This window comes from Grampus griseus, assembly GCF_964374135.1.
Source record: "Grampus griseus genome assembly, chromosome: 9".
Classification (NCBI taxonomy): Eukaryota; Metazoa; Chordata; class Mammalia; order Artiodactyla; family Delphinidae; genus Grampus; species Grampus griseus.
In genome coordinates this window covers 64,373,446-64,400,845 of record NC_139003.1, presented here as the reverse complement: position 1 = coordinate 64,400,845, position 27,400 = coordinate 64,373,446, and the positions used below count along the sequence as shown (strand labels likewise).

The 27,400-nt window shown below is 38.0% G+C and overlaps 1 protein-coding gene across 1 annotated transcript in view; it reads left to right on the top strand.

Annotated features, from left to right (window-relative positions):
- Window positions 1-27,400, top strand: part of THSD7A (thrombospondin type 1 domain containing 7A) — a gene marked incomplete at its 5' end in the record, with an annotated part of 452,331 nt that overhangs the window by 260,113 nt on the left and 164,818 nt on the right. The window contains 2 exons of the mRNA XM_082661757.1: window positions 19,999-20,154; window positions 21,474-21,686. Of these exons, the coding sequence (XP_082517883.1) occupies window positions 19,999-20,154; window positions 21,474-21,686 (369 nt within the window). The remainder of the gene's footprint in view (window positions 1-19,998; window positions 20,155-21,473; window positions 21,687-27,400) is intronic.

Below are 27,400 nucleotides of genomic sequence, written 5' to 3'. Positions count from 1 at the left end.
ATATTTATCTTCCTGTTTGACATCTCCAATCATAACACTCAAGTGTGCTTGTCTCCCCTCCATACACTCTTTTAATGGCACAATAAATAAAAGTTTTAAAACAATATCGGAGTACAGTATACCTGAATAGTACAAACTCCATGATCTATTTAATACATGTGTTAAAATAAATCCCTTGAAGCTACTTAGGGGGAAAATAATCACTAACAGAATAGGCAACACAAAATAATTGTTTAGTAAATATTTGTTGAGTAAATGAATAAATGGACTGAGTAATGACCTCCAAGGGTCGGTATATATGATTTCCAACGAATTATTACTTTGATAGCCAGAGAGATGAAAGTTATAAGATATGCATCTTTAGAAATATATCACAAAACCTGGTAACTAAATATTTTAAATCATCAGAAAAGCAAGCATATTGTTAGGCTTCTGCTTCCAACTATAATTGAGTAACTGGAACCTCTCAATAAGAATAACTATAAAATTGGACAAAAATTACAAAGCAGCTGCTTTTAGGCATTAAACAGCAAGCTGCAGAAAACTGTAACCACAATTTTGAGGTGATCAATCACCTCAGTCTTCTACTGGAGGGTCTCCTCTCCTAACACAGAGTAGGAAAAATGAAGACAAGCAGAGCATCAGGTCTTGCTGAACTAAAGAGTTAGGAATCTGAATTCCAGGATGCTGAAATGACTGGAAATTTCAGGACAGGGTACAGAGAAAGGGCATTTGCACTGAGGGGAATGGGGTGGAGTCCAGGCGTCTATGTGTGGATATCCCATGGGGCCTTGTCCCAGGGCTGGGCTGCACATGTGCAGACTGAGACTCTGTGAAGTCTAGCAGAGATCCTATGCTGCAAGGCTGAGGGCTGAGTGGTGATAGAATAGGTAGTGCAGTGCTGGGAGATGTCAAAGTTCTAGCCCTGCAAGGATGAGAATCCTCACTGAACACCTCAGCCCTCATGGCTTAGGAGTAAGGACCACAGTGTCACAGCCAAGTTCAAATCTGAACCAGACAAGCCTTAATCCAAATGAAACCAAGCTTGAAAAGATCAGAAGGATCTGCTAGCAATTTAACTGTCTGACAGAACAAAATTCATAAAGGAAGATGACATAATCCAGACTCTCTACAGCGTATCATTCACAAAGTCTAGAAAGTAAGATAAAAAGTTACTCCAGGGAATTCCCTGGCAGTCCAGTGGTTAGGACTCAGTGCTCTCACTTAGTTCAGTCCCCGGGTTCAGTCCCTGGGTAAGATCTAGCAAGCAGCCACATGGTGTGGCCAGAAGAAAAAAAAAAAGTTATTCCACAAAATTCAATAAAGAGATCTGTTATCAAGAAAAAGCAGTCAGTAGAAATATACTTTTAGAGGACTCAGATATTACAGTTAGCAGACAAGGACTTTAAGGAACTATTATTATAGATATTTTCAAAGGTTTAAAGGAAAAGATTGTCTTGGAGAGAGAACAGATGGGAGTATAAAGAGAAAAATAGACATAAGAATACGGAAATTCAGAAATGTAACAGATCTGCAGTAAAAAAATCATTGTGTTTTATTCTTGGTGCTAGCAAAAGAAAGGTTAAGTGATCTTGAAGACAGATCAATAGAAATTATTGGATCTGAGTAGAAGAAAGGGTTATTGATCTTGAAGACAGATCAATAGAAATGATCAGATCTGAAGAACAGTGAGAAAGAAGATAAAGGGGGAAAAAAGTGAAGAGAGACTCCGTGATTGGTGAAATAATATCAAACTATCCATGTATTAATGATATTATAGGGAAGAGAGAGAGTGATATGAGAAAAAAGATACTTGAAGAAATAAAGGCCAAAATATTCTCAAATTTGTTGAAAAAGGAACCATCAACTTTCATATGTAGTAAGCTCAGCAAAACTCAAGCAGGATAAATACAAAAACGACAACAAAAATACAATAAACTCAAATTTCTGAACACTGAAGATGAAGAGAAAATTCTCAAAGCACCCAGAGGAAAAAACACATGATATATACATGTGAATAAAGGTAACAAATGAGGGTTGAAATCTCATCAGAGATAATAAAGCAGTGTCTCTGCTGAAAAAAAATTGTCAGCTTAGACCTTGGGAATTGAGTAAGTGCCTCTAGGCCCCAGTTCTCTACCTTCCCCCAGAATAACACCCCTAATTTCTTTTTGGGTGACAGGTAAAGGATCTGAGGCACCTCCACCATTTCTTCAGTTCCAGAGAGCTTTATCTGGTGAAACCAAAACCCATAGTCTTGAGGAAAGATCAGCTTTCCTTCTCATATCTGTGGTTTCTCAGATTTATTTGGTGCCAGCTGGTCTAATATGAGTCTTCACAAATGAACGTGGCCTTCCAACTTAAATCCTGCTGTGCTCATTGGCAAACTTTCCTCTAAGCTGAGGATGGAGCTGAGAAACGCCACAGCCAAGAGGGTTCTTTGATGAATTCATCAAGACCGGAGACAGAAGTCATCTTGACAGAACACAAGAACCAAGTGAAATACATATAAGTCAAGATCCCTAGTTTTGGATCCACTTCTAAATATCCTCCCAAGAGTTCTTTTCAGGTTGTTTGCCACCTGGTCCTTCATCAAGTTGAAGCCAGACGGTTAAAGCCTCTCCCCACCCCAATGCCTACAGTCCCTCCTTGCTTGGGCTGTAATGCTGACATTTTCTTTTTTTCCCCACATTCAGTGATTCTTTGTGTCAGGTTGAATGGATTTTAAAACATGTAGCTCTTCATGTAAACTTTGAGTGATGTGTGATATTAAAAACCAAGACCGTTCCATTTTTTAAGGGATACTTGGAAACACTCAGAGACGCTTTGGGGTTAATCAGAAGGTCAGCAGAGTAAAAGGAGAATTCCCCACTCCATATACATTGCTGCGGAGTCTCTCATTTTTGCTTCCAGAGGAAAAAAATCTGAACTATATGAGAACAGAGAATTTAAAAATAATAACAATAGGAGAGGTTAGGAGTAGAGTTTTTAAATTGTACAAAAAGATTTAGAGGAAAAGTAATGAGGTAATAATATACTCAAAATACCATTAAAATAAAAATGAAAAAAATAAGATTTTCATTAATATAGGCTAGAAGTCAAGAAAAACATAAATGTGAAAGAAATAAAGTTTAGATTAAAAAGTTTAAGATCTGTGAGATAAAATATAAGAGAGGTTCATTAATAACTAATAAAACTTCAGCTCAAAATTTATTGATGATTTGAATGTGAGACCTGACACCATTAAATGCCTAGAAGAAAACATAGGGGGTAAGCTCCTTGACATTGGCCTTGGCAATGAGTTTTAGATTTGACACTAGAAGCAAAGGCAGCAAAAGCAAAAATAAACAATGATGTAGTGGAGCTACATCAAACTAAAAAGCTTCTGCCCAGCAAAATGAAAAAGCTTCTGCCCAACAAAATGAAAAATGGAATGGGAGAAAATATTTGCAAAGCACCTATACGATAAGTGTTTAATATCCAAAATATACAAGCCAATCTGCTTTAGGGATCTCCCCCTTTATCCCACAATTTTATCCGTTTTCCCTAAGATGCAGTTTATCACCCCACAAAAGTGAGTCAAGGAGATCACTAGTATCAAAGCTCCAGAAGCATTTCCTAGTGAGGCTTGAGCTCTACAATGGCAGATGTTTTCAAGTCTCCAGTATCATTTTCCAAGGAGTTTTATTTAAAAGAATATAGTGTAAACTTGGGGAAAGTATTCAAACTCAGTTTACATGCCACCATAAATTAAAAGGTGGATTTAAGGTTAGAAGAATGTCCAGGAAGAAATACACCACCAACAGAAAAAACTATACCACTGAAGAAATAATTCTTAATATTCTTATGGCCAAAGACAATAGCAAGCAATTCTTTAAGAGTGCACGCATCTCTATTCTGGAATATGAATGACATTTTCTAAAAGATAAGCATTTAGTGCCACAGCGTTATGGCATCCTGTGGTTAACTTCAACTCTAGTCCTGCATAGCTGTGTTTCTCAAAGGGTAGCCTGAGCATTACTTGCATCAGAATCAGCTGAAGTGCTTGTTAAAAATCCATATTCTGAGGTTATTCTTAGGTTTCAATCCCAATGTAGTGCATCCAAACTTCTGGTCATGGTACCCAGGAGTCTGCTTCTTTAAAACAACCCCTCTCCTCACTCCCACCTTCCAGTAATTGTTGCATGCACTGAAAATTGAAAAGTCACTTTTGTTAGGTTAAGCATGGATCTTGAAAATCATGATTCTACTCCCCAGACCCAGAAATCAGGAACTTTGCATGTTCCAAAAAGCTCTGATGCTACATGATGACATTTTCCAACAAGCGCTGTTGTGACTCTGCCACCTTTGACATTTGGTTTTTTTAGAAACACACATTAGAGTTTAATGCCAGAAACTTCAGTGCTTTTTCTTTTTTTTCAAGAAGTCTTAACATGGATTTCATGTGTCTTACCATGAATGGGCTGAACCTTAGCAGCCCTCATGTTATAGCCTAATAAAGGGGGAATCTAGACATCTCGGAAACTTTGTTGGAATGTCAAACCCAGCAGTTTAGTCCAGAGCTGCCAGTACAGCTGGCAGCTGCAGAAATGGGTGGATTAATTGGAGGTAGAGCATAACAGGGCAGAAATAGAGGTACAGGGAGGAGGAATTGGGATTCCTGTCAATTGCCATGTTGTATGCAGCATAGGATGCGGATCTTCTGAAAGGCAGTGTGAGAAAATAGACTCATCACGGTCTAAAAAGTCAAGAACAAGGAAAAATGATGCAGTGACAACCACAAGTTCCATGTTAGTTGCTTGGACCAAAATCTTTGGAGTCATTCTAGATTTCTCTCTCTTTCATTCTCACAATCAGTTCCTCAGGAAATTCTTCAAGCTCTACCTTCAGTATTTATCTGACCACTTCACCTCCACTATCACCCCTGGTCTGAAACACTATGTTTTGCCTCCTGACAGGTGTCCCTTGTCCCACCACAATCCATTCTCAACACAGCAGCAGAGCAGTCATTCAAAATCATAGGCTGTGTCACTCCTGTGCTCAAAGCCCTGCCTCTGTGCCACCGTTCACTCCACGTAAAAGCCCTTCTCCCTCTTCTGCCCCTTGTCTCCTGACCCCATCTCCCATGCTTCTGCCTCATGCTCCTTTTTCTCCAATCCCTTGGACCTCCTTTGCAGTTCCCGTACCACACCTTCTGCCTGGAATGTTCTTGCCCCAGACTTGTGCTTGGGTAATAACCCCATCCCCTCCTTCCATCCTTGTCTCAAGTGTCTCTTTCTCAAAGAGGCTAGATGTGATCGCCCTACTTTAAATTGCCCACCTCTCCCCCACACACTCTCAGACCCCTTCCTCTACTCTTTTGTCTTTTTTCATAGCCCTTTTTGCCTTATACCATACTATACCAGTTAGTAGTTTATTAAGCTTATTACTTTTAGGTTTCCCCACTCCCTCAATGAGTATTCCCACTGCAAGAAAGCTGATACCTTTATCTATTTTGTTCTCTACTAAATCCTGAGCATCTCTGTGTACCAGTATGTGCCTGGTACCTAGTAGATGTTCAGTAGACATTTGTTGAGTGAGTTTCTTAAGTAAATATTCACAAATATTGATCCTGACAAAGTGTAAGGGGAAATTTAGGAGTAATTACAAAGACTTAAGTAGAGAAAAGTAATTAGAATAAGAATCAGGTCTGAGATATGTATAAATAACTGGGTGGGTCAGAAAATCAGAGTGGGCCTGGATCCAAGTAACACATCATGACAGTGGTTTATTTGTAGGTGGTAAGTAGTTTTGAGGTTACAGTTCAAGGCTGCCCACAAATCAGGCTTTTGGCCTTTGACTCAGTGTTCCAGGTTGTATTTTATTTTTTAACACCAAGACATTAGAAGGAAAAGCCATAAAATTTCTCTTTTATCAAGTTCATCATCTGTGCAGTGATCAGGAAATGGGACTCTACACTTGGAATTCTATAAATGGAGATTTTGAGAAAAGAATGGAAGATTTCAGGAAAAACAGAAAATCTCATACTGTAGGTATTTACCTCTGTTTGCTTCTAAATAAAGTGTAGAGAGTAATAGTGGCAGCAACCTGCTATGGAGAAACTTGAGTGAATACAAGTTTAGCACCGTTTTTTTTCCCCCAGAAAAACAGGGAAAAGTTGATAAAATATGCCAGTGAATATGACTATGCTTAAGTCATTATCACAGATTATTTTTTCTTCAATATCTCATCAAGCTTGGTATTATGGACTGAATTGTGTTCCCCCCAAATTCATTTGTTAAAGCCCTAACCGCCCATGTGACTTTTTTTGGAATAGGGTCTTTAAAGAAGTAACTAAGCTTAAATAAGATCAAAAGGGTGGAGCCCTAATCCAATAGGACTGATGTCCTTAGAAAAAGAGGAAGACGCCAGAGATGAGCGCACAGAGAGAAGATTGTGTGAGGACAGTGAGAAGGCAGCCAGAAGAGAGGCCTCATAGAAACTAACCCTGCCGGCACCTTGATCTTGGACTTGCAGTCTCCAGAACTGTGAGCAAATATACTTCCGTTGTTCAAGCCACCTAGTCTGTGCTATCTTGTTATGGCAGCCCTAACAGACTAATACACTTGATCATCAGAACAATTATATTTGGAGGAGCTCAGCAAGTCTCTGGAGCTAGCTGCAGGCCTTGTTTGATTAGATATTCCAACTTTTTAAATAACCCTTTTTAAAGCGAAAGTTGCAGTTCTTTGAAATTCTAACTGCTAAGGTTCTCTGTCATTATATTGTGGATAACATACAGGCTCCAAACTGCTTCTTTTAATTTACATTATCTATTAATGTTATTTTCCAAATTAGGGACGTTGTAAATGGTAACTTGAGTCAATAATAGTGTGTTGTTGGAAGATTTCAGTGTGACTTTTATATAGATTATTCGACAATATGTCCTGTATTTTAAAAAAAAAGAAAGAAGAAAAAGGAAAAAAAAAAACTTCATACTGCAGTGTTATGACAGATGGTACATCCCTGTAGTAGGAGAGTGATGTCCTCGTCAAGCTGTTGATACAGTTTGTGAAATTTAAATCCTAATATGATTGACATTGCTATGAAGGTATATATTTTGAACAGTCCCATGTATTTTTAAATGTTCTTGTTTTATAGGAATCAGGGTCCCTGAGAGAAATTACCTGACATATGTTTGTCCCTATAAATACTTAAAAGGATAGCACAGTTCTGTTTTATTTGAGTCAAGACACGAGGATAGTCGAGGGAGTTTGGCATTGTAAGCATAGGCATATGAACCTCTCTCTGTAGTTTCCTAAAATGACCAGTGGAATATACAAATAGAGGAAAAACCTGTGTCAGTCCTTGAAACCAGGAGAGAGCCCGTCCAGAGGCTAGACCCTTAAAGGAGTTTCTATTTGCTAGGGGTGATATTGATGTAAGATGGAAGGAACAGAGGTACCTGGGAGATTGACTAGAATTCCTGAGAGAAGTAGGAAGGGATCTGACAGTCCTCTCCCTGGCATCAGCACAGCAGAGTGAAGGCTGCAGGCAAAAGAAGTAACAGGCCCATCACTTGGTGCCCTCCTAACTCTGCTGACAGCACACCAGCCGCAGGGTGGGTGGAGTCCTTTATAGGGAGAAGATGGCCTTCTTAAAAGTCTGCCCAGTCTGTCAAGTTTACAACACTGTTAGTGTTCATGGGCTAGCTCCTTCCCCACCGTCAGTCTCCTTAACACCCATAATTGAAAAGTTAAAACTAGAATATATAGCTGAGAAGAAAAGAAAGAGGAATGAGCTCTTCTTATTTTAATCTGGGCCTAAATATTCATTATTAGGATATTTGAAAAGAACCTTACCTAAATTTATGAAATGTATCCAGTGTAACTTTCACTTGACTATTAAAACCAAGATAGAGCAAGCCTGGTCTTTAACCCCCAAAGAATAAGCAAACAGAAAAATCAGAAAAATGTAAATATACCACAGTTTCAAACATAGGGACCATTCAAATACCTTAGCTCTGAAATTGTCTAATATAAGAAAAACAAAATTAAAAAATGTTTTGTGGCCTCAGATGTTTTGATTTGTGACCTCAACACAATTCAAGAGGTTATCCAAAGAGCAAGCACAAGCAAGCACAAAGAGGAAGAAAGCTGTGGCCAAACAGGATGGCCTGGGGCTGAAAATCATGGCTATCAGTACGTGAGCTGCACAGAAGCAGCAATGGTCCATCGGATACTGAAAACATTAATTATGGTGTAGAAAACGCACTCAAGACTGTCATGTATGCTTCCTAAGTAAACTATATGTCTTGTGTTAATATAAGAAATGATTAATCCAAAACAGTAGCTCTATAATGAATTAATCATAGGCAGGAAGGACTGGCAGTAAGCTTCAAAGCACATTAAATACCGAGAGATAACTCTCAACCATCATTTTAAATATGGTTGCAAAATTGATTAAAGAATAAGTGTATTATCTTAAAACAATGCCCTCTATTATTAAGAAGGAAGTGGGTTTTATGTCCCCATTAACTATACCAGCCCGTGAAAGATAAAAGAAACTTCCGTGAATAAAGTTTAGTACAAGAACATCTTCAAAAAGCTTTAAGCAACCACTGATACATGTAGAATTTGATTAATTTTCAGGACGTAGGCTTTCTTTATTTGCTTGACATCAGTTGTTACATCTAGCGGTAAGTGAGGGTTGAATAAACCATCAATAGAACTTTAGTGGAATTCAAACTACTTTGGTTAAATATACCCTAAATTACTATCACATACTTGTAATAATTAAGAAAAACCAACAAACCATCATTGCCACTGCCATTGACCCTATAGCACCCTTGGGCATAACGTTCCTAACACAGTGGCAGGGCTTTGCACAGAGTAGGCATCTAATATTTATTTTAACACATTGAGCAATATAAGAACAAAGGAAAGGAAAGCCATTTGTAACTGATTTTATTTATAGATCTTTGGAATCTCTTTTGTTATCAGGCATCCTTATGTTTAATAATAGTGTTTGGTCAGTTCCTATACTGAAACTAAGACTTAAATCCAAGAGAATTTCCTTGTACTTTTGAATTAGCAATGAAATAAGCTTCTTTAAAAAAAGCAATGCTATTTCAAGAAAAAGATAGATTTTCAGGGAAGACAGTGGAAAATAAATACAGTATCAGGAGACTTTGAATGCCTAAAATGCTCAGCCATTTTGCTAAATGGATGAATGAATTATTAAACCTATTGCACTTTTCTCAACCTTTGAACCCTAATATATCTTTTGAATGACTCAGAAAAGGCATATTGTTGTACAAATAGGTCTGAAGTAGGCTGGGTGTGAAATCTATCATTTAAAATGTTTTAAGAATCCAAATATATAATTTCATGATAAAAAAAGTTTAAAATACACATGTGGTGTATTTTTTAGGCATTAGAACAAAAATTATTTAGTTTTAAAAATTTAATATTAAAAATAGATGAGAATCTAAAATGTTTCTTATTAAAATACTGAGGACTCACTTGCCAGATAAATATCACTTCCAGTTTCTTCTGTCACCCCCACAACAGTAATCAAATAGACTGTTTAAAAAATGTGTATGGGGCTCCCCTGGTGGCGCAGTGGTTGAGAGTCTGCCTGCCGATGCCGGTCCGGGAAGATCCCACATGCCGCGGAGCGGCTGGGCCCGTGAGCCATGGCCGCTGAGCTTGTGCGTCCGGAGCCTGTGCTCTGCAACGGGAGAGGCCACAACAGTGAGAGGCCCTCGTACCAAAAAAAAAAAAAAAAAAAAAAAAGTGTATGTCTTCTACTCAGGCCACCCTTCATATTATAGACTTCTAGGAGTTGGAGTAAAAAAATGGGGGAAGCATGTGGCTTCTACTAATTGTCATATCATAGTATATAGCAAAGTGGATAAGAGCATGGTCTCTGAATTCAGATACCAGCTACCTCTGATTAGCTGTGTGACCTTAGGCAAGTTACTTAATCTCTCTGTGCCTCAGTTTCCTCATCTCCAAATTTGGGATTACTACTTTTGTACCTACTTCATGAGATTGCTGTGAGGATTAAAAGAATTTATTTGCTAAATTCAATATAAGTATTTACTATTATTATTAAGATTATAGGTGCAGAACATCTCATTTTAATAGTAATTTAGTTGGACAGCCAGTTCTTGATATCTTGTAGAATGAAAATTTAGTTCCATTCCCAACTGTTGTATGAAAGAATAATTTTCAATGATTGACCACCAGGGCTGATGCTGGATTATCTTTTTTTTTTTTTTTTTTTTTGCGGTATGCGGGCCTCTCGCTGTTGTGGCCTCTCCCGTTGCGGAGCACAGGCTCCAGACGCGCAGGCTCAGCGGCCATGGCTCACGGGCCTAGCCGCTCCGCGGCATGTGGGATCTTCCCGGACCGGGGCACAAACCAGTGTCCCCTGCATCGGCAGGCGGACTCTCAACCACTGCGCCACCAGGGAAGCCCCAGGATTATCTTGATAGCCTCATTTTACTATTATGACATACATATACAATACTAATAATCCCCATTAACTGTACTTCAGTACATTATGACCTATTTCAAATGTATTTGCATGTGTGTGTGTGTCATTACATATTGTTACATATTATTGAAGCTCCCTCACTTATCCTTCCAAGATTGCATAGAGTAGTACTTAGAAGTACACACTGAAGATTATGGAACCAAACTGCCTGGATATGAGTCCAAAATATACTATCTCCTAGCTGTGTGACTTTGGGAAAGTTACTTAACCTTTCCATATTCAGTTTCCCCATTTGGAAATAATTATCCACCACCACCACCGCAAATGGGGATAATTGAAATACCTATCCCATGGGGTTTTGAGAGAATTACATGAATTAATATTTGTTAAGTACTTGGAACACCATAGCATTGCCTGGTACGTTGTAAATGCCAGTAAGCATTTGTTATTAAATAACTCACATCCACTCCATCACAGGATGTGGGACTCCTATTCTCAATTTTATGTTTAACATTCCTTGCTTTTCTTTATGTATTTGACATGCCCAAGCTCTTCAGCCAAAGACCACCAGCTACACACCTGTGTTTGAACAAGTTGGGTTTATCACATTCTGCAGCAAGGGAGAGCCCACACCCTGGGCAACCAGGGGCATCTCAGTAAGAGGGTCAGAAAGCACTTATATTAGGATTTGGGCTTCAGTTAAGTAATTATTTTAGGGGGCTTTAAATAAGTGAGCTTTGCTGTGGATTGAATGCTGTAAGGAAGCAAGAGTAATTCTATAACCAGATATCTTAATAAACCTTATTTTTGGAAGTAGGAAAGACTAGAGGGAGTCTAAAGCTGTAACTGATAAAGAAGCAGAACTCACTCATATTAGCTGGGAGATGGGAATATTTGATATTTTGGCTGTTCCCACGGTGACCTTGTTTTTAGTTAGACAAATGAAGTAGTCTTACTTTTTGTCTTACTCCATCATAGCCTAGCTGAAAAGATCAGGCCAGTTCCCAGACAATGGTGGCCACTCTCCTCTTTTCCAGACTTAACGTATTTATCCCAAAACATGGTGATAATGCTTGCTTTTTAAAACTTTATATGAATAGTATCATTTAGTACAGGAGTCCCCAACCCCCATGCTGTGGACCAGTTTCTGTGGTAACTGGTCCCTGGTGCCAAAAAGGTTGGGGACTGCTGATTTAGTATATATTCTTCTTTGGCTTGCTTTCTTCACTCTTTGTTACATATTTGTGGGTTTCATCATATCAGCGATTGTCCTGTAGTTTATTTATTTCCACCTCTTTATGGCATTGTATTGACACCATAGTATTGACACCATAATTTAATATCCATTCCCTTTTTGTTGGATACCTGAGTTACTCCTAGATATTTGCAGTTATAAACAATGCTACAATGACAGTTCTTATAAATATCTCCTGGGGTAAATGTCTGATGTCTGATAGCTTTTTCCAAACTGTATACCTGGGAGTATGCCTGTCTTCAAACATGCTAGAAAATTCCAAGTTATTTCCCAAAATGGGTAAAACAATTTAAATTTCTACCAGCAGTGTTTAACTGCTCTGGCTGCTTCACATCTTCTCCAGCACTTGGTGTTGTCAAACATGTACGTTTTCTGATAAACTAGTGGATATAAAATGTCATTTCAGGTGTTATTTTTTTATTAAGTCTGATAATCTTTGAGTTATAGTGATTTATACTCTTGCATTCATTTCCTCCATCTTATTTTATTCTCTTTGTTACATTTTTTCTGTTTCATTGTTTCTTCTTTCTTGCCTTCCTTTGAATTTATTGCAACAGTTTTGCTATTGTTGCATTTTTTCCCTTGGTTTGGAAGTTACACATCCTTATCCTATTTATATAAAGAGATTACCTTAAAATATTAAGGTTCAGACCTAAATGAATACAATCTATAATTAATATATTTACCTTGCTAAGGGCTTTAAACTGCTTTACCTCTGATTACCTTTCACCAACTTACATATTATGTAGTCTTGTATTTTAGTTCTATACTGCTGTTTATAACTGTCTGTATTAGTTTTCTATCACTGCCATAACAAAGTACCAAAAACTTAACATTTTATCTTATAGTTTTGTAGGTCGAAAGTCTGACATGGTTCTCACCTGGCTGAAATCGCGTGCTTAGCAGAGCTGCATTCCTTTCTAGAAGCTCTAGAGAAGCATCTGTTTCCTTGCCCATTCGGCTTGTTGGCAGAATTCAGTTTCTTGCAGTTGGAAAAGTAAGATCTCCATTTCCTTGCTAGTTAGGGACTGTCCCCAGCTTCTAGAGGCCACATTCCTTGGCCTTTACCCCTCTCCTCCAAAGCCAGAATGGCAAGTCAGGTACCTCTCATGCTTTGAATCTCTCCTCCTCCTTCTTCCAGCTCACCTTTCTGACCAGCTGAGAAAGGTTTTCTGCTTTTTAGGACTCATGTGGTTAGATTAGGCCAATTTAGATAATCCAGGATAGTTTCCACATCTCAGGGTTTGAATCCTGAATCACAGCTGCAAAGTCCTTTTTCCCATTAAGATAACATATTCACAAATTCAGAGGATTAAAGCATGGGATCTTTGGGGGACCATTATTCTGCCTACCACACTCCCCTGTTTAATCATCATAATTATGCTTTTACAGTCAACGTTTACTTTTACTCACATTTAATATTTTCTTTGGCCACCATTCCATCTGGCATCTTAGACCCTGCTTCTCTGTTCACTGTCCTTTGTATGAGAAATAAATCCTTTAGAAATTTCCTTAATGATGGTTTGTTATAGCTTAACTCTCATTTTCTGTCTGAAAATGCCTTCCTTTGTCCCTGGTAATTAAAGAACTCTGGATATGCAAGTTCTATGACCTGGGATCAGTACTGCCTCAAGGGAGAGGCCAGCTTTAGGACTCTGGTACCATACCAGATTCATGCTGTGGATTTGGGGAATCATTTGAGGATTTTCCTTTCTCGTGATCCTAGTTATAAAATTGAAAGGTTTTATTTTTTAAATAACATATAGGCTTCTGCTTCCAGGAATATAGAAAAGATGTAATTTTTCCTAATTCTCTTACTAAATTAAAAAAAAATTCTGAACATTATATAGTAAACAGACCATTAAGATGACTCTGAAAGTCGGAGAGGGAGGCAGGCAAGCTAGAGATTTTAAGACTCAAGAAATGACAAGATGCTCAGTTCCCTTTTGCCTCCCACATCTCAGATTTGTAGTGAGAGAAGACCACCACTCATAAACACCAGTGGGAGCAGATTTTAAAAGACCCTAATAGATGCTTATTCAGGCAATGTTTTAATTTGCTTCTAACACAATATAAAAATTAAAATATATTCTGTACCTATAAAAAATTAGACTTATAAGGAGAAAAAACACAAATTGGTAAAGTGAATTAAAAAATATGACCCAACTATACACATTCAACAAGAAACTCACTTCAAATATAGCAATATCCCAGGTTGAAAGTAAATAATGAAAAATGATAAATCATGAAAATATTGTTCAAAGAGAAGCAGGAGTGGCTATATTAATATCTGATAAATTAGACATCAGAGCAAAGAAAATGACCAGAAACAGAGAAGGACATTATATAATGATAAAGGGTCAATCCACCAAGAAGATAATGAAATCTTTCATGTATATGCACTAAACAACATACTACAAAATATGTGAACAAAAACTGTTAGAACTGAAAGGAGAAATACACAAATCCACAATTAAAGTTGGAGAGGACAACATTTTACTCCTCATACAGAAATCAGCAAGGATACAGAAGAACTCAACAACATCAACCAACAGAATTTATTAAGCATTTGTAGAACAGTCCAACGACAGAATACGTTTCCTTTTCAGGTATCTGTGAAACATATACTAAGATAGACCATACCCTGACCCATAAAACAAAGTTCAGCAAATTTCAAAGAATTTAAATCATAACACAGTGCCAGTGTGTTCTCTGAGCACAGTGGGAACCAAATTAGAATTCTATCACAGAAAGATAACAGTCTCCAAACACTTGGAAACTAAACAACCCATTTCTAAATAAGCCATGTGTGAAAGAGGAATTCTCAAAGAAAATCAAAATACTTGAACTGAATTAAATGAAAATATAACATATAAAAATCTGTGAGACACAGCTAAACAGTGCTGAAAAAGAAATGTATAACACTAAATGCTTACATTAGAAGAGGATAAGACACAAATCAATGATATGAACTCCCACTTAAAGAACCAAGAAAAAAGAGAGCAAAATAAGATGAAAGCCAACAAAAGGAAGAAAATAATAAAAATAAGAACAGAAATCAGTGAAATTGAAAACCAAAACAATAGAGAAAATCAGTGAAACAAAGAGCTGGTTCTTTGAACAGACTATTAATGTTGAAAACTCTAGCAAGACTACTAAAGTAAAAAAGGGAGAAGACACAAATCACCAACATCAGGAATAAAACAGAGGCTATCACTATTGACCTTACAGACAGCAAAATAACAGGGGAATACCACAGACAACTTTATAAACATATATTTGACAACTTAGACTAAATAGAAGGAATTTAAAAAATAAAAATAAAAAAACTATAAACTACTGTAACTCACTCAATGTGAAACAGATCTTTTCTATCCAGAAAATAGGAAAAGAGGGAACAGAGACCAAGATATTAGAACAAAAAGAAAACTACAGACCAAAATCTCTCATAAATACAGATACAGAAATCCTTAACAAAAATATTAGCAATTAGAATTCAGTAATACATTATAAGAATTGAAGACTAGGACCAAGTACAGTGTATTCAGGGATGCATGGCTGGTTCAATGTTGGAAAATCAGTTAATATAATCCACCATATTAACAGGCTGAAGAAAAAAAAATCACATGATAACATCAAACAATGGAGGAAAAGCATCTGACACAATTCAACACCCATTCATAATAAAAACTCTCAGAAAAATAAGAAAGGAGAGAAACATCCTCAACTTGGTACAGATCATCTGCAAAAACCTACAGGTAACATCATGCTTAATGGCGAAAGACTGAATTCTTTCTCTCTAAGATTAGGAGCAAAGTGGCTGTAGGCAATCCTTGTAGCTTCATCACTCCATCTCTCTCCATTATTGCAGTGCCTTCCTTTCTGTGTGTCTTCTCATGGACTTCTTATAAGGACACCAGTCATTGGATTTAGGACTCACTTGAATCCAGTAGGACCTCATTAGCTAATTACATTTGCAATGACCCTATATCCAAATAAGGTCGTGTTCTGAGTTTTTAGTAGACATTTGAGCGGGGGGCAGCACTATTCAACCCAGTACATGTACCCTGGCTGTATCAATGCCAGTATTCTGATTGTGGTATTATACTATAGTTTTGTGAGATCTGACTATTGGGGGAAACTGGGTAAAGGGTATGTGGTATCTCTGTGAGGTTACAATTTCATGTGTATCTACAATTATCTCAGAATAAAACATTTAATTCAAAAAGTTATATATTCACTGTTCTTAGGGATTATACAGTGAGTATATTTTCAGAGTACCTCATTGGCCACATTACTGGAAACAGATGATTTAAGTTTACCTCCTATAATGAATTTCTTTTCCATCATAATACTCTGAATATACAAATATAAAAATATTTCAGACCTACCTACAAAAATGCACCAGTTTCATTTTTTTGTTTGTTTTATTAAGTCCTGAAAAGTTCAGACATTCTTTTATGACCCTGTGAAGCGTACAAAGTACATATAATTGAAAACCCTGTAAGTCGTATGAGAACAATAAAAGGTCTCCTTTATTTTCAAGAGATCAACAATAAGACAAAAAAAATCTAATATATACTTCCTTGGAACTTGTACTGGATGAACAATTTCTTTATAATTTCTAGTAAAATTATATAAGAATAATGACTGGGCCATTTTAGAAAATTTAGTTGTCGATATTTGAGAACAAGGGATCAGCAATAAACACTACATTATGTAATACACAACTATAGGAATTATGTCCCACAGATTAAATTAGAACCCAGTAAGATCTCCTAGGTCTGTTCTTTACTTCATTATTGAATCACACTGATTCCAAATAAATCTTGGGCAATTGCCAAAAAAAAAGACCACTTTTGAGGAGTTAAACTAGTATCTGTGATTTACATTAATCAGCATATATACTGTTTATGGGCACAGATTTGACTCTGTTGAACCTGTGCTCTCACTACCCAAGGCCCTCTCTTTTTCTGGCTGTAGTTTGGTCCTGGTACCTCCACTGGTCAATCTGTGCTATGGGCATGAGGCTTGAAGTGGTAGCCTCACATTTGCCAACTCTTTGTATGCCAGGGAAGGTCTAAGATAGAACCCCACCAGTTAGATCAATAATTGTGTGATTCATATTGGTAAAACCAGCCGAGAACATTTATTTACGGTGTTTTTTTAAATAAAAAGTTGAAAATGCAAAAAAAAGAAAAAATCAGCATATACTGGATAAGAAAACCTATAATGAAAATCACCAAAGGAATAGAATCATACAGAAAGTACTCTCCCCCTGTCTTTCTTTGATTAATGAAAGATAGACAGACAGATAGATAGATAGAAAATTATCTGTAAAATTGAGGCTATTGTCAACTGAAAAAAAAAAGCACAATGTTGAGAGTTGTGAGTTAAGTTTATTTGGGGCAGATTGAGGTCTATAGTCCGGGAGACAGCATTTCATATAGCTCTGAGAAACTGCTCCAAAGAGGTAAGGGGGGAAGGTCAGTGTATATGTGATTTTGGTGAAGGGGGAGTACATGCAACCAAGCACACATTTTTGCAGAAGGTTGCTGCTAGTCACAAGGAGCAGACATCACCATGAAGGATTTTAGTGCCATTTCAGCTATGGGGAGTCGCGAGAATTGGGCTCATAAAATCTTCTCCTGAAAATATCTATCTGAAGGCCTGTTTTGCCAGTTTTTCCCAGAGCACAGGGTGCCTCCTTCCTGGTCTCCACCCTGCACTCCTTTCAGGGTATGTGGAAGGTCAGCAGCTTACGGTTTAATCCTTGTAGAAGCAGATAGCAAGTACCACTTTTTAGTTGGTACTATTTTTCAAGGACTGTATTATCTCTGTGTTGATTTGCTCAGCTTAGCAGAAGATTTTAAGAGTATTTTGCTTCAAGCAACACTTCCTTAAGCCTTTATTTGTCACATTTCTCTTTTAATAGCTCAAGAAGAATCTGTGACCGATTTTTCTATTTGATTTATTCAAAATACACCAAGAGCTAACATTAAGCTTTAGAAAAATGGCCAGGAATTAATGTTTGTACCTTTTTCCTTAATAAAAACTGTATTTTCCTCCTACAGTTTTCAGTCTTATATATAAAATAAATTTCTTCAGGCTGTAATCATAGCTCTCACAATTGCATGCTCAGTAGACTTCCCTTTATAGTAACTGTAATTTCCAACACTATATAATAACACTAAAGACTAAAGTTACTTTTAGTCAATTGAAAGGAAAAAAATGGAGATTTTTCAGGTAATTATACATATAACCACTAATTTAAATGATAGTCTGAAGGATTCAACAAGTGAAGGAATCGCGTATGTTAATTTGCAGTTATAGGAGTTTTTCTTCATATTGTAGACTTATATTAGTCAAGATTCTCTGGAGAAACAGAACCAATAGTGTATATACAGGTATGTAAGAGGAGATTTATTATAGGAATCAACTCCTGGGATCCTGGGAGTGGGCCACTGGTGTAATACCCAGTTTCCCAGAACCAGGAACTCTGATGTCCAGGGGGAAGAGAAAATGGATATCCCAACTCAGGAAGAGAAGGAATGTACCCTTCCTTCACCTTTTCGTTCTATTCAGGCCTCAATGGATTGGATGATGCCCCGCCCACAGTGGTGAGGGCAATCTGCTTTACTTAGTCTACTGATTCAAATGCTAATCGCTTCCAGAAACACACTCACAGAAACACCCAGAAACAGTGTTTTACCAGCTATGTGGGCATCCCTTAGCCCAGGCAAGTTAACGCATTAAATTAACCATCACAAGACTCTTACACCTATAAAAATATTAAAAACAAATCGTTTTATGTGAGATATGTATCATTGATGTCATTTTTTTATATTCAGAGAAATGAAACATTTATTCCTGTATTTTCTGTCATCAGTGTGCCAAGCACTTTCACTGTTGGAAAGCAATCCAATGAATCATTTTTGGCTTTGCCTAATGTTATGATACAAATTAGCAACAATTCTGATAAGCTTAAGTGAGAATGCTCTTGGTGCTCATGCTAAGCAAATTAGGGATGCCCAGTCATTTATTTTCACTGCAGTGTGTGTGTGTGTGTGTGTGTGTGTGTTCCGGGGTGGGGTGGGGGATGGGGGGCGGAGAGTGGGAGGGGATGAAAATAAGTACTCCTAGGAAGAAAAAATAAAAAACAAAATCTATAGAATATTTTTCAGAACTGAAAAGCTGTGGCAGAAAGAGGAGATAATAGTCTTTAGGTAGCATTTATGATTCTGTGTGCAGAAAGTTGAGGGATATGCAAGTATCTACAGTTTGCTTATTTCAGGCTTCTATGCTACATGCATGGGCATTTCAAAGTATCAGAGAGTAACAGGGGCTAGCTTTTATTAAAGGAAATGCGTGTCTTAAGACATTTACTTCTCAAAATTTTTATGACAGTAGTAAACTTGATTCTCTTGTGATGTCCATAAAGTTTTAAGTATCATTCTTACTCTGTCATTTTTAATCAGAACTGTGGACACCTTCTGACGTTAACTATCAAATACATGTGCTGTACAAAATAGCCAAACTGCAGTCATCATAGAAGAAGAGAAGCAAGGGCTAGCAGTATTTATACACAGTTCATTGGTCAACTCATGAACATACGTGGACAATTATAAATTTGTCGCCTTAGCAATTCTGAGCTTTGGATCACATATGCAAATAGTATATTCTTTAAAGTTCTGGAAAGTATCTGGTGAGTCATGCAGTCGGAGATAGAGATGCCCCATTTGGTGGCCTGAGCTCTTCCTTCATCATATCCATCAGTCACCTTTCTGCAGACCAAAAGGGAAGGGGGACTTCTCTGCCAGAGCCACTCAGTGGAGATTTTTTCCATATACGTTAAAGCTGTAGTTCCCCTCCTACTCTGTTCAGTCCTCTAAATTCTACTCTTTTAGAACCTAACTATAAAATTTTAGAAATAAAATTAACTGTAAGGATTATTTTACTGACTAGGAAAGTTAGACTCAGCATTATTAATGGCATGACTAATTAGTGGTGAAGCTGGTGATCAAACAGTCTGCAAGCCTTCCAGCCCAGTTTCCTCTGACTATACTACACTGCTTCTTTTCCCCCCACTCCTTCTGTCTCCTTTTATTCTCAGGATGGAGCTGAGAAGCATCCGAGTAATGTCTTGGTGGCACTTCTTTAAGCATTTTCCTTCTCCGTACACAAAACTGCTCTGAAAAACCGTATTATTGACCATAACAACCTGTTTAATTCTTAAGGAACCTCTGTTTTTCTCCAAACAGCCTCAAAACCAGTGGACTTGAAATCATGTGCTGGCCCTATCCCTAATACAACACAGCTGTGCCACATTCCCTGTCCTATTGAATGTGAGGTTTCACCCTGGACAGCTTGGGGACCTTGTACTTACGAAAATTGTAATGACCAGCAAGGCAAAAAAGGTATGTAATATTAAAATGGCATGCTTAAAACTCCCATCAAATTGGGTCAAACCATGAATTATTAACAAGTGCTGCTCTGTGTTCCTGTGATCATTCGTTTGCAGTATTTTCCAGAATGGCTAAAGAGTATTGATCTTTAGCACAAAAGAATTATAAACCTATTCTGGTGATGATACCAGAAGATTAAAACTGCAGAACGTAGGCAAGATGCTTGTTAATTTAGACAACAGATGGAGAGCATCTGACGCAGTTGGTGCAGTGGTTAAGATGAGCTGTGGTGTCAAACTGACGTGGATTGGAAAACCTAGTCTGTCCTCTGTTGTTTAGATAAGTTAATTAACTTATTTAAATCTTTGTTCCCTTACCTGTAAAAGGGATGTAATATGATCTGGTACCCAAGTTTTCTTTAAAGACTCAATGAGATAAACATAAAGCACTTATTTCATTGCCTGACCTGTAGCTAGTGCCTAATAAACAGAACTACTTATTACTTTGAAGGTAAACAAACTAATAATAAATATTGCTTTTATGATGCAAATAATATATCTAAAAGGAATAGAATAAATGCAATTGTTTACTACATGTTCGGCCTGGTAGAGTAATTTTCACATGATCTAGTAATTGAAAACATTTTTCTATTTTGTTTCAAAGGACAGTTTTCTAGTGATTCCAATATATTCACATAGCAGTAGACAGACTTATTAATTTTGTTATACATTGTCAGAAAGGGCAACACTTAGGTGTTATTAAAGCACATAGCAGGACTTTGAATACTCCTTGTTAGAGCCCAGATGGTTTATATCCCGAGTTCAAATTTCTGGAGAGTCTAAATTCAACTAAGGCTTCAAGAGACAGTTTCCTGAAACCATCCAACTTCTCAGAGGTTCCTTTTCAAATTTAACCAGGTGATCCTGTTGAGGAATTCAAAGTAATAGCACTTGTGTCTGGTCATGAATATTTCTGAATAGGTTGAGATTTTATTGTGTCTTTGAACATTTTACAACTACAGACTTTCCAAATCAACCAATCACCTCTCTCTCTGTCTCTCTTTCTCTTTATCTCTCTCCAGCCCATTCTTGCTTGACTTTTACTGTAGTAAGCTGACACCAAAAGTCCCTCTTTGGCCATTCTGTTTATTCATTTAATAAATTGTTAATGAGCTCATATTAATCTAGAGTGTGAGGATACACTAGTGATTAAAGCAGATATGAATTCTACCCTCTACCCTCATCCAGCTTTCACTTGGAGTTTCATTCAGCCTTCTGAAGTATTCAGCGCATGATGGTAACAGTAAATATTTTCCTTCCCCAACAATTCAGGTTTTAAACTGAGGAAACGGCACATTACCAATGAGCCCACTGGAGGCTCTGGGGGCGCTGGCAGCTGCCCTCACTTACTGGAAGCCATTCCCTGTGAGGAGCCATCCTGCTATGACTGGAAAGCAGTGAGGCTAGGAGACTGTGAACCAGATAATGGAAGGGAGTGTGGTCCAGGCACTCAAATTCAAGAGGTTGTGTGCATCAACAGTGATGGTGAGAAAGATTATCTATCCTGTTTTTATGGATGTCTGTTTGACCCTGGAGATACAGTTTTCCTTATGTTAAAATCTCATGTCTTCTCACATCATAGCTGGTTCCATTTACAAACACAGAAATAGCTGCCCCTTCCTTTCCTTCCTTTCCTCCCCTCCCTCCCCTCCCTCCCTCCCTCCCTCCTTTCCTCCTTTCCTTCCTCCCTGCCTTCCTTTCTTCCTTCCTGATGGTGGCTGTGGAGAGGGTCTTGAACAATCACAAGGTATTCTTTACTTTGAAAACAGGTATCATAGAATAAGAAACCATCATCAAGGCAATGTGTAAAATTGACAAATTTTAAAATAACAAGGAAAGGTAACATTTTTCTAAGTGTTTTATTTTCCTATTTGCCATGGAAAGTGATATGTAAATAATGAAGGGTTGTAAGCATTGGTTGACTTGCCTTTAGAAGCCTTCGTCTCCCACCCTGATACTGTGTCCTAGTAATATATTTTAATTTCCAGACTTCCAAGCCACGAGACCTATTGCAACCTAGAGTTCCTGAATCAACCTTCTGAGCTCTAGGGCCTCCCTTCTAGGAATGTCATAGAGCCACTGGGACAGGGATTTTCCACAAAGTTCTTTCCTTGAACCATAGGAATTACCTTGGACTTTTACGACTGATTTTTGTTGGATAAAATATCCTGTCTTGCTTTCAGCCCTGACTTAAGATCTTTACATTCTTTCCAAGAGTGCTGCAACTGTTTCAGGGAGATTCCCCCTTATTGTTCAGCAATGCCTGAATCACACTTAGGAAACAAAGAACTCCCCGAGACGTAGTGTAAAACCTCTGGCTAAGAGCATCTTCAAGGTTCTTCCAACTCTGAGACTCTGCACATCAGAGCAGCATGAGCACCACACCCCAGGGTCCCACGGTTGACAGTTGATGCTGTTTACAGCATATGCAGGAACGTTCTGGTGCCCCCTCAGGGGCACTGGAACATCTGGTAACCGTCGTGATTCCTTCCATCGTATTTTCTTCCAGCAAGCAGAATTGTTACCTCCTGTGACTCAATCACTGCTCAGTAGAGAAAGATACTCTCTGGGGTAAGAGACTGACAGACACTGCTAGTACTGAGAAATTAGCCTTTCAACTTTGAAACCTACAGTGCTGTCTTTGTCCAGGGTCCAAGGTAGTCATGCAGGACAGCATCAGCTAAAATCTGAACCAGCACTTGAAGTTGGAAGGTGAAGAGGGGATTATTGCCCCAGCTATTTTACGATGAATGCCGCTTTTTTCTCTGTAGATATAATTAGCTATGATACATCCTCTCTTTAGCGTTTAATCAGTTCTACTCTAAAGGGAAAGAAAAGGAGATTAACATCTAGGAAAAAGAGAACGCATTCTGTTGTGCTTAAAATCCTAATTTGAATGAAAAGGCGCTCTCTATTACTTTCTGAGTTGCTGTAGAAACAGTAAGGGTCATATTTATTTTAGTATCGTTAGTGACTTCCTTAATGATACTGCTTCTTGATTCCTTTTTCTCAATTTAAATAATTTTTCTTATCCTCCTATAGACCTAGGGAGGAACTGGGATCCCAGATATTATAAAAAGTATATTTGCATGGACTAAGTTGAAAAAAACTCTTAAGATGAAAAGTTAGTTGTGCATGGAACCTCTGCCTAAATATTATAAAATGAAAAATCAGGTCTCACATATTGCAGTGGTCTTCCTGGATGTTTGTGCAAATTGAGTATATTTGAAATGTACTGGAGGAGGTGGCTATTTTAAAAACAACAGTGGTTAATTTTAATTCTGTCAGCTAAAAAGTACTATGTAGCACATATAATCACCTCCTAAATTGTCTTGTGGAACATTAAAGAACAAGAAGAAGAATGAGTTAGATATGTCTAGTTATGTTGGAAAGTAATGTATGTTATAACCTAAAAGGCAAATTGATAACTCAGTATACATAAGCTGGTTTCACTTTGTCCACCTAACAAACAGAATTAATTTTAAAAGGTCAGAAATGTGTTGCTAACATTCAGTTTGTTATTATTGTTCATTATCAGGACATCTCCTCTGTCATCACATTTTACTCCCTGACATATATTAGTTATTGTGCGATTCAGTGTTTTAACTGCCTCAACTACAGGAATATAGAAAATCAAGAAAATGTTTTATTATAAATCCTAGAGGCTGTTCAAATTTATATATAACTGAAACATAATTGTGCTGTGCGAATCAGTGCAAAAGCTGGAGACCTGTAAATACTACAACCGTATTATGTGGTCACCTGGGAAGGGTTTAGCAGCTGCACCAAATGTCGTTTTGTAATTAAATCGAGCCCAGGGAATTAAAGTTGATTAGTTGTACAGACTCTACCTCTAGGCCTGGCTGTGGCTATAGATTTTGTTTTATAATTAAGTTAAAGCTCAACTAGGGAAGTGAAGAATTAGAGCCTAATTCTCGAGTGAATCTAGCAAATAGTAGAAAGACTGTTTTTTCTCCCACCTTCCTCACAAATTTCACCACTTTGTTAATGATCTATCTCAAAGCATTTAAAGTCTCTTTTTTTCTGAAGTGTTCTTTACCCAGGCTTCTGAGATCATTAGGATTGGCTGCTGCTGTGATTGTCCATTTTCCAATTATCTTCTCAGGAACAGGGTTGACAGAGGGTTGAGAGAGCACCCAGGAGGAGTTTCATGTAGATTGTCTGACAGAGGGGTGTAACAAAAATGCAAGGTGAAAGAGATCTCAGAAGACAACTAGACTGTCCAGGAAGAGAGAAACATTTTATGTGTAGCAGAAAAAAATATTACTCATAATTTAAAGATTGTCAGAAAAGCAATCCCAGACCTGTGGGCACAAATAGAGGAACTACTCTAAAGGTCTGGTGGTAATGGGTCAGGGTGCCGAGTGGAATCCTAGAGAATGTTAAACCTATGAGAAAACCCCAAATCTGCTTTCTTTCAGTTTCTGCAAAATTTGTTTGTGTTTTATGTAAAGGTGTAAATTGGTGAGGCAAGAGTATTTTGTTTCCCAAATTGGTTGGTTAGAGACAGAAGAAAGCAAGGCTATTAGGCTGAAAGTCAAAAAATAATCTATAATCTTATTGATTACTTAAGGATACTGTAAACCAAGTATTGTTTCCATATTTCCCTCCCCTCTGTTGAAAGAAGATAAATGATACCATCTATATTTCATTACCATGTGTTCTATGCTAGATATCAGAGTATTGACACCTTTCTGTGTGAATTTCAAAACCACAGTTTTGTTATTGGTATTTGTAAAGGAGTGTCAGATTCCTGTCTTATCTGTGGACTTAATTACAGTCTATGGAGGCAAGTCCCAGAAAGCTGCATTTTTATGAAGCTTTCTGGATAGTTCTGATACACAATGAAGTTTGTGAATCACTGTACTAAAATGACAAAAGGATTGTTTTGGTGGAACCTAAGACCTGATTCTGTTACCCAAAGATTCCCAGCACCAAAGCATACTGGCTGGATTTGGGTAACGCTGAAGAAGACCTATGATTAAGAACGCTAAGAGAGTAATACTGAAGCAAGCCTTTAAAGTAATTTTTTTCTGCCTTTTTTTGGGGGGAACCATTTCTGTATAGCATCAGAAGTACCAAAAGAACTGACCGTGAAAGATGGTTGAAGATGAACTTAATATCCCAGGCACGGGCTTGTCATGCGACTGCTTAGTCTTTCTGAATTTTTACCACCAGTTTCTTCCTACTGGAATGAGATATGTATCCACATATGAGTAGATGGAAGGGAAGACTTGAATGCTATTTATTTCCCAAGTAGTTTATGTTGTACTCTTCTTTCCCCAGGTATTCAGTATTAAGAGGAATGTAAGGGCACACCTGATATCTTGAGGTAAATCAGGAATAAACTCCTTAAAAAAATGGAAAATTTTTGTCTCTGGAAAACAGGACTCAGTATGGGGAGAAATGGGGCGAGGTACTGCTCTGCTGTATTTTAAGCCTTGTACTACAATTTGTATACAATTTACAAACTATATAAACACTGAATTAATTTGTCCAAATATATATTTATTAAAGAGTAACAGTTTGGAGGGGGATAAAGATATGTGGAATAAAGAGGACAGGGTAAGGAGCAAATCATTCCAGGAATAGAAAGAGAGAAACTACAGAGCTTATAGTTGAAACTAATATTTTGTCTGGTTGAGAATATTCATAAGCCCTCCTAGAAACATAGGCCATGTCAAGGATTAGGATGCCCACAGTTTATTAAAGATGTGCTCCCAGGGGAAGCCAGTAAGAGAAGGGGGAATAAAGAAGCAAAATAGTGAAAGGAGAGTGTGTCTTGGGTTCCCAAGACCACCCCCAGGTTCTTTAATTAACTAGGGGAGCTTACAGAACTCAGCATATGGTCATACCCACAGCTATGATTCATTTCATCAAAAGAGTACAAAGCAAAATTAGCAAGAGAAAAAGGCACATGGGGCAAGGTCCAGAGAAAACCAGGCACAAGCTTCCAAGAGTCCTCTCCCAGCGGAGTCAAATTGATTATGCATAATTTTTCCACCAGTGAAGTGTTGTCTACCTGGGAAACTCACCTGAGCCTAGGAGTCCAGGGTTTATATTGGCTCAGCCATGCAGTCACCCTCTGCCTAACACATACCAAAATTCCAGACTCCCAGAAGGAAAGCAGGTGTTCAGTATAAGGCACGTTGTTCGTCTGAATACTTTAAGCCCACTGAGCAGCACTTATCATTTAGAGAATGTGGAGCCCTCCAGAAATTCAAGGTCCCAGAGGCAAGCCAAAGGCCAGCCTAGTGAGCAAGTGTCTAAGGATAACAGTCTCAGGCCTGCTAAGTTAACTGTTTTCTGCAGGGAACACCAGAGTTGCAGTCTCAGTCTAATTAGGTGAGACACTCTGGAGTGTAAATTAAACCCTAAAGCTTCTAGCTTTAGAAGTAAAGGAGCTGGGATTTTATACTCTCACACCAGTCACGATTGGTGCACAGATGCTGGCTGGGAGGAGGAAGGTGGGTCCAGGAAACTTCCAGCTCTCTATATTGGCCAGACCACCCTAGTGCCCAAGGCCATTCAGCTAAAGGCCAAGAATGAGATACAAGCAGCAGAATCTGATAGATGGGTGCAAAGATCCAGTAAAAGGAGTCTTCAGGGATCCAAGCTGGGCAAGAACACTGTACAGGAGGGAGATCCAAATATGGTGGGAAGGAGTATAAATGTGTGTATACTAAAGCAAACCTAAAACCTGGTAACAGTGTCTTCTATACTACAGAGGAATCCCCATGAGGATATAGTTTCCAGTTTAGGGAAACACTTTGGGACAGTTTTGGTTGACAAATCTGCAGTACTCTCTACATTGCCTGGATAATAAGAGAAGACCTGAGTTCTGCAAAATAAGAGAATTTTTAAGTTACTTCTGGTAGTATGGGGAGAGAGGTAAGCAGTTTGGGAATGATAAAAGAGAATGAAAGATAGTTCTAGGAGGAGAAGTGAGAGTAAGGATCTGAAGGAAGAAAGAGAAAAAGTTTGAGGATGGCCACAGATAACTGGAAATACCCTTTGGTATGAAATGGGTGATTTGGTCTCATGGGTTTGATCAGGATAGTACCATTTTCTTGAGGTCATTATTGATAGCATTCCCATTTGTCCCCGAAACTGTCCTGGTTTGGAGAATAAGTAATAAGATCACCCTAGAAATGACTGATAAATTGTGAGACAGAGGA